The following is an 8,789-nucleotide window of genomic DNA, read 5'->3' as shown; positions in this document are numbered from 1 at the left end:
AGAAGTAAGTGAAAGGGAGAAAGTACATAAGGTCAAACAGATCTGCTCAGGCCTGATGAGATTATATGAATATGTACTCACGCCCACTATGACAAGATGCCTAATTTAAATGCACATGCGATGCATGATAGGGGAGGTGCCTTTGACGTTGGGTGGGCGTTCCACGACGTTCTCGTGGGAATCTGGGCTTTATGTTATGATTGGAAGAAGCTCAATGGGGAGAGATGAGAATGTGATAATAATGAAAAGAAATGTATAAAGATAGAAGACATCCCGATCCTCGGTGTGCCTCTAGGGGACATCAGTGGAGAGGCACCTATTCTGCAGAATATGAAATTAATAAAAACACTTCTTTGTCTGAATTTGTCTCAAGAGCATTTGTGATTTTTGAATCTCACAGGGGGAACGTGCAAACTCCACACTGACAGCATTTGAGGTCGGGATTGAACCCGGGTCTCTGGTGCTGTGAGGCAACAGCTCTACCACTGCGCCATTATGTTGTACCACCGTACGACTTTAAATACAAATGAGTTTGCTCAGGTTGGGTTGATATGCAAAGTACCTGCTCGCTCACCACTCTGACCACAGAAACAGATACATCAGGCAGATGTGACACCAGTCATATCCACAAAGCATTTTGAATTCACAGCTCACTGGGAGGCACAGTGGCAACTCCAGGGACCCAGGTTCAATCCTGACCTGGGGTGCTTTCTGTGTGGAGTTTGCATGCTTTTCCTGTGACCGTGTGAGTTTCCTGTGGGTACACTGGTTTCCCCCACATCCCAAAGGTGTGCAGGTTTGTATGTTAATTGGCCTCTGAAAATTGTCCCTAGTGTGCAGGGAGTGGACGAGAAAATGAGATAACATAGAACTAGTGTGAATGGGTGTGATGGTTAGCGCGAACTCGGTGGGCCGAATGGCCTCTTTCCATGCTGTATCTCTAAAAGATAAACAAGTTTTTAAAAATATCACAATACTAAATATGTGACACCATTCCAGAGGAGAGGGGAATGTGATTTACTATCAATACAGTGTGTCAGAATAGAATGTCTTGAAGCTTCTATGCTGGTGACAAGATAGAATCCCATTGTCCATTTCCCTTCACAGGTGCTGTAATGTAGGAAAATATAAAATATGGTTTGGGATTAAACTTGTTCATATTGCTTCTGGTGCCTTTCTTCAGAATACATTTGTACTCAATGCAAAAAACAAGTAAAATTGTACAAAAAATGTTGCTCCGAAAATGGGTCCTGACCCAAAAAAGTTGGCTATCCTTTCCATCCACAGATGCTGCCTGACCCTCCAGGGTACTGTGTTCCTCCAGCAATTTGTTTTTTGCCACAAATCCCACTGTACCCTCGATCTACGATCGAGAGCTCAGTCGCATGGTGTCAGGAATGGATGACCCCACCCATTCCTTCTCTCCAGAGATACTGCCTGTCCCGCTGAGTTACTCCAGATTTTTGTGTCCACCTTCCAATAAGTTAGGTGGTAGAGCCAATCTTCCAACCTACCTCATTACAGACAGTGGACTTTTTTCTCTGGAACCGCAATGTTACATCGCTGAAATTCTAATATTTGCACTCTGGTATATTTCTCTCTGCTCTACCTGTTGTACTTGTGCAAGCATGGTTGTACTCTGATTCAACTGGATCGCAAGCAAACAAAAGCCTTTCACACTTGACAGCAATAAACCAATTCCAATAAAGTCAGATTACAAGCCAGAAAGTAATGGAACAAAATCAATCACACACAAGACACAAAACACAACTAAATTATGTTGAACACTTGCCAACAAATATAATGGTGCCCTGCTATAAATGGCCCTTGTAAGCGTTGTAAACAGTGATAGCAATCCAACCCTTGTCATTAGTCACCCTAAAAGATTACATGAGCTGACAACAGAGGTCAGACCTGGGTCTTGGTCCAACCAAAGATCTTTAGAGTTGTGGGGAAGTTTCTAAGAAGCAGTGAAACATTGCTGCATGTTTCCGTGTCTTAAAGTCAACACTTCACTTGCAAGGGAGCGGGGAATTAAAAGTTGGTCATCTGAAGTAGGGGGTCCGTGATACCTGCCTCACCCCTCCCTCTCACCTCTATATTCTTCTCCCTGCACTCTCACAGTCCTGATGCAGGGTCTCGCCTCCACAGACGCTGCCTGATCCGCTGAGTCCCTCCAGCAGTTTGAGTGAGTGTGGGAAAGTTACCCAAGACCAAAGACTTTATAGCTCCGCTCCGCTATCAGACATCACCAACTTGCTCCACTGCCTGCTCTCCTCCGGAAGCTTACATCACCCCTATTGAGCCGAGTGAGTTCATTTCCTTAGCAACATTTAGTGTTGTCGGTTGTCAGGACGATGTGACATAGTTTGCGCTGAATGGGGGAGGAACTGAGACAACTGTCTGGCGTCTCCATGACTTTGTCCCAGAAAGTGACCATCCGCTACGGTCCCTATGAAGCGAATGGAGTGGTGGACTACAGGACCTGGCGGCTCATCGGACTCCAGAGTAAGGGAATTTACGATTCGATAGAACCTCACTTATCCCAGGAAGGAAATTGATCTGCCAACAGTCATAAAAACACATGAAACATGACATTAAAGTGACGAATGGAAAGGCTTGGGGGATGGGGGAAGCTTGCGGTGGGAGTGGGGGGTGGGGGGAGTCAGTCTCAATCTACCCCACGACAGAAGGGGGAGGAGGGCTGGTACAGTTTGATAGCCACAGGGAAGAAGGATCTCACGTGGCGTCTTGGCACATCTGCATATTCAAAGATAAATTTCATCTATAAATAATTACATGCTGGAATACCATGCAATCGTTGCACCTCTCACTCTGCATTTATTATACGATACACCATAGAGTCACAGAGTGATACAGTGTGGAAACAGGCCCTTCAGCCCAACTTGCCCACACCAGCCAACATGTCCCAGCTACACTAGTCCCACCTGCCTGTGTTTGGTCCAGATCCCTCCAAACCTGTCCTATCCATGTACCTGCCTAACTGTTTCTTAGACATTGGGATAGTCCCTGCCTCAACTACTTCCTCTGGCAGCTTGTTCCATACACCCACCACCCTTTGTGTAGAAAAAGTTACCTCTCAGATTTCTATTAAATCATTACCCCCTTCACGAACCTCTGGTCCTCCTTGATTCACCTACTCCGGGCAAGAGACTGGGCATCCACCCGATCAATTCCGCTCATTTCACTCATATTCCCACCAATGCCACTAACATTTCCTCTTTACACTATAAAGTGTTGGGGCTGGCCAAGTCCTAAAGTGAAACTAAAATATTTCACCAGGAAAGGTATAAGGAGACAGTTATATCGACATCCACCAGGGGCCACAGTTTAAGAATAAGGAGTAGGCCATTTAGAACGGAGATGAGGAAACACCTTTTCACCCAGAGAGCAGTGAATCAGTGGAGTCTAATACTCTGGATGCTTTCAAGAGCGAGTTAGATAGAGCTCTTAAAGATAGCGGAGTCAAGGGATATGGGGAGAAGGCAGGAACGGAGTACTGATTGTGGATGATCAGCTATGATCACAATAAATGGCGGTGTTGGCTCGAAGGGCCAAATGGCCTACTCCTGCACCTATTGTCTATTGTCTATTGTCTATTGTCTATTGTCTATTGTCTGGTGAAGGAACAGTGGAATGGAATTAATAGATTGTCCTTTGCATGAGATTGCACTCTGTCTTTGGAGTCCACTGATTCATATTGAATGACCATTTGACCAATTTGACCATTTATTTGACCAATTCCCCTCCTGGGATAAGTAAAGTTCTATCGTGTCGTATTGTATCATATGATGGGGGCGGTGACCTTACTCCTGGTCCTATTTTCTTATTTTCTTGCGAAAATCTGCACGTTCTCAGATTTATGCTGAGGAATTTTTCCTCTGAACTGCCACCAGGATAGATGTGGTGCACCCTCAGTGATTCTATTCGTTCCAGCACAGCAGGGGGTCCACAAAGGGGAAAGCTTCATCACAGTTACTTTGTGCCTTTTTCAATTGAGCCAAGAACCAAGTTAAGACTCTTGACTCCCCAATCAAAAGTCAATAATCAAAAGTGTTACATTATCATATTGACCCACTGTGAAACAATGAAATTCTTACTAGATTACAGGCAAATTGTGTCTTTTGGAATTGATTGAATTAATTTAAGTATAGACACTTATTTATTGACTACAGTCCATAATGGGTACTGACTTCCCCTCCATTGAAGGGATCTACAGGAGAATCTGCTTCAAAAAGGCAGCCAGCATCATCAAGGACCCACACCACCCAGGCCACACACTCATTTCACTCCTGCCATCGAGAAGAAAGTACAAGAGTCTGAAAACTATGATCTACATCTTCAGCAACAGTTTCTTCTTAATAACTATCTTGAACACAACAAACACCAACTTGGCTGCATTAGGAACCCAGAGCTTTTGTTTGGCTTTAATATTGTTTATTTTAAATTAATTGAACATTCTGTTGCTTAATCTGTTATCCATGAGTCCTGTGTTTCCAGACCTGTTTAGCTGCTGCAAGTAAGAATTTGTGTAGGAAAGAACTGCAGATGCTGGTTTAAATCGAAGATAGACACAAAATGCTGGAGTAACTCAGTGGGACAGGCAGCATCTCTGGAGAGGAGGGACGGGTGACATTTCGGGTCGAGACCCTTCTTCAGACTGATCTGTCTGAAGAAGGGTCTCGGCCAGAAACGTCACCCATTCCTTCTCTCCAGAGATGCTGCCTGTCACACTGAGTTACTCCAGCATTTTGTGTCTATCTTCGCAAGTAAGAAGTTAATTGTTCTGTTTTTGGTACATGTGACAATTAAACGCTCTTGACGTGCCCTCTTTTGAAGCCATGCTGGATGTTGAAGGTCATCAGTGGGTCCTTGAACAATCTCCTGACTGGAACGTTGTGGAACTAGTTGTGAGAGGAGAGGTTGTCTACACCTGTGACATAAAAGACCTTGATTTTGGTAAGCAGTTTGGTAATGGTTCTAGCACCAGCCCAAAAATAATCATCGCATCATATTACCATTTGCAAGTCATTAAAGCATTGAGACATCATGATGAGCAATTATTTTTAAATAATGACTAAACTGTTGTGCCCAGTTGGTGCAAATTACAGGCCACCGAATAAAACTAGTCTGTATCTTCCTATGAATCACAGAAGAGTCATATTTTCAAGTTCAAGTTCAAGTGAGTTTATTGTCATGTGTCCCTGATAGGACAATCAAATTCTTGCTTTGCTTCAGCACACAGAACATAGTAGGCATATACTATAATATAAATATATACCCACATGAATAAATAAAATGATAAAGTGCAAATAACAGATAATTGGTTACTAATAATCAGAGTTTTGTCCGAGCCAGGTTTAATAGCCTGATGGCTGTGGGGAAGTAGTTATTTCTGAACCTGGATGTTGCAGTCTTCAGGCTCCTGTACCTTTTACGCCATTTTTTAAATGGCGATGTAAGAAACTGCAGATGCTGGAATCATGAGCCAAAAATAAAGTAGTTAGCGGGTCAGACGGCACCCGTGGAAGGAATGGACAGTCTGAAGAGGGGTTCTGACCCAAACTGCTGCACTTATACAGGGTGTTGGTAAAGCCAGGCAACATCTGGAGTACTACATCTGGAGTACTACATCTGGAGTACTACATCTGGAGTACTACATCTGGAGTACTACATCTGGAGTACTACATCTGGAGTACTACATCTGGAGTACTACATCTGGAGTACTACACCTGGAGTACTACATCTGGAGTATTACATCTGGAGTCCCTCGTTTACGAAATTAAATACAGATATTGAAAGGAGATTCACTTAACTAATTTCTCAGGGTAAGAGGATTGTTCTATCAAGCTTAGCTAAAGAGTTTAGTTTAGTTTAGAGATACAACATGGAGGCTGGCCCTTTGACCGACCGAGTCCACACCGATCATCGGTCACCCGTTCACACTAGATCCACGTTATCCCACTTTCTCATCCACTCCCTACACACTAGGGACAATATTATAAAGGTCGATTAACCTACAAATCCGCACGTCTTTGGGATGTGGGAGAAAACCAGAGCACCCGGAGAAAACCCACACGGTCACAGGGAGGATGTGCAAACTCCACATAGATGGCACCAGAAGTCAGGATCAAACATGGGTCTCTGGTGCTGTGAGGCAGCAGCTCTACCAGCTGTGCCACTGTGCCACCCTTGAATCAGTATTTTAGGGGTTTAGAAGGCAGAAATCGTATTCTTCTTTTGTGTCCATCTTCCATGTTTCAAATGTTGACATCACTGACATCGTCCGTCCTGAAAAGAGACACAAGCTTCTGGCGACTACCACTTGTTACAACAGATGATGGTGGTAGCAGAATTAGCTCGGGATGCTTCCAGTTAGCAGCTCCGCGACGTGGACGCATCTGCTATGGGGCCAGGAATCTTATTGAAACATTATATCTCTAAACTAAGCAATCACGCCAACAGTGACATAAATCACTCTAAACAACGGCTGGTACTGTTTGTTCATGCCAAGGAACTATTTCTCCCTTAAGCAAACATAGCTGCCAGTCACTCTTATAATGGTCTCCAAAGATTCTCAGTATGAGAGTTCCATTTTGATTAAACCACAATTATTTTTATTGTCAGTCAACTAACCTTGAAGTAGCAGATGATTGCAGCCGAGCGAACAGTTGTCACTCACATTACTTAACCCAATTGGCTAGAGATGTCTCATTAAGGGAGTACGACTGATGTTATCCCATTTATCCCGCTTCAAAGTGCTGGAGGTAATTCCCAATGATGGTGGCGATGATGATACTTTATTGTCACCTGTACTTAGCTAGGTGCATTGTTTTTTGCAAACAAAGTATACAAAAGAGTCACCACAAAGTTGGCAACAAAGTTACAAAAAGTACTCAGACCTTCTTTGTTTCCACCACCAACCCCCCCAGTTCCTCCTTTGTTCTCAGTGCCCCCCCCACCACGCTGGGGCCCCCTTTGTTCTCAGCAACAACACCTGTCCACCTGGGCCAGACCTTGTACTCGAGGCTCCGTCCTCGGCCCGACCCGACCTCAGGACTACGACCACTCGTCCGTGCCGGCTTCTCCGTCGGACGCGGCTCCCTGTGGAGTGAGTCCCCCTCCGTCATCTGTCCGGGCCCCCTGCTCACCAAGAGTGTCCCAGCCTCTGGTCAGTGGGAGCGGCCTGGCCGCTGGTCACCATGAGTGCCGTTGCTGCAATAGCTATGATGCTTTTAGATATCAGTTCATCCCAAGTCATAGGAATAGTTCGATGAATGCACAGAGTCTTGATTGAATCGGGATTGAATGCAGACAGCAGATTTTATACTCAAATGATATTATTATTTCCGCTGCCAAAGGTGGTGGTGGAGGCAAATATAAGTGGCATTTGAGAGGCTTTTAGATAAACATATAGAGATGCATGGAATGGAGGGAAATGGATCATGTGTAGGCTGAGGAGATTGGCATCATGTTCGGTACAGACATTCTCTTTGTTCCTTCATTACAATTTGGTTTGGGAACTGCTCTGCCCAGGACAAGAAGGCTCTGCAGAGAGTAGTGCATTCGGCCGAACGGACTATGGGAACTACACTCGCCCCCCCTGCAGGAACCATACATCAGAAGGTGCAAATCCAGAGCCAACAAGATCATGGTAGACCCCATTCCACCCCAGCAACGGACTGTTCCACCTGCTACGGTCAGGCAAACGCCTCCGTTGCCATGCTGTGAGAACAGAGAGGATGAGAAGGAGTTTCTTCCCAGAGGCCATTAGGACTGTAAACTCTTACTCACCAGGGACTAACTTACTGAACCAATTTACTGGACCAATAACAAATATGTAATTACTGACTCTGTTCCATTCTGTTTTGCAGGGTTTTTTTGCACAATCCACAAGCATTGCCACTTTTCATTTCACTGCACATCTCGTATGTGTATATGACGAATAAACTTGACGACTTGACTAGTCTATGTTCATAAGCTCTTGGAGCAGTATTAGGCCATTCGGCCCATGAAGTCTGCTCTGCCATTCAATCATGGCTGATCTATCTTTCCCTCTCAACTCCATCTCCTGCCTTCTCCATATAATCCATCACACCCCATAACACCCTGTGTTCACATTGGGAAATAATGTTTGATATCTTATTGCAGGAATGTAACCAGTTTACTGAGTTCTTTTCACACGTTCCTTTTCAGGAGGAGATGGGAAGCTGGACCCACTCTGCAAGGCAGCGGTGAAAGCTGTACGACAAGCCTATTGACCAGCTTCACTGAGGGATGAATCACTGCTTCTCGACACTTCACATGCTTCTCCCATCGCTGCCAAATAACATAAACTCCTCTCTGGGAATTATCAGCTTCTTGAAGCAGAGCTGAATGTAATAGTTCTGTGTTTTACTCTTTAATCAGTATAATAGAATTAAATAAAGTCACTTCATCCATATGAAATGGTCATAGTATTCCTGTTCAAATATAAGATATTGGTCTTCTTGGCTGACCTGGTGTTTATAGAAAATAACAAATAATGCTTGAGATATACGTTTCCTTTATTTCCACAAATTTTATTCAGAATAAAAACTAGGTACGGAAAAACTGTGCAAAATCGCTTCATACTTTTTCAGTGTCAATAGATTCAATAGTGTCGTACTTCTTCTTGCGTTTGGCGTGCACAACCTAAAGTTGTACGACAACTTGTTCTGTTTGATCTTCTGTTGGTGCATGCCAGGTTGATAGCATTCGTCGAAACAGGGTGGACCCCGTGAAGGTTG

General features: G+C 44.3%; 1 protein-coding gene across 1 annotated transcript; it reads left to right on the top strand.

Moving 5' to 3' along the window:
- The first annotated feature begins 2,335 nt into the window (after positions 1 to 2,335).
- c37h10orf53 (chromosome 37 C10orf53 homolog) lies at positions 2,336 to 8,464 on the top strand. Its single transcript, XM_033012675.1, has 3 exons — positions 2,336 to 2,508; positions 4,861 to 4,980; positions 8,218 to 8,464. Exons 1-3 carry the CDS (start codon positions 2,379 to 2,381, stop codon positions 8,280 to 8,282), a joined length of 315 nt encoding a protein of 104 aa, XP_032868566.1. The 5' UTR covers positions 2,336 to 2,378; the 3' UTR covers positions 8,283 to 8,464.
- The last annotated feature ends 325 nt before the right edge of the window (positions 8,465 to 8,789 follow it).

The sequence above is a fragment of the Amblyraja radiata genome, chromosome 37, assembly GCF_010909765.2.
Source record: "Amblyraja radiata isolate CabotCenter1 chromosome 37, sAmbRad1.1.pri, whole genome shotgun sequence".
Classification (NCBI taxonomy): Eukaryota; Metazoa; Chordata; class Chondrichthyes; order Rajiformes; family Rajidae; genus Amblyraja; species Amblyraja radiata.
The sequence above is the reverse complement of the archived record's forward strand: the minus strand, read 5'-3'. Positions and strand labels throughout refer to the sequence as shown.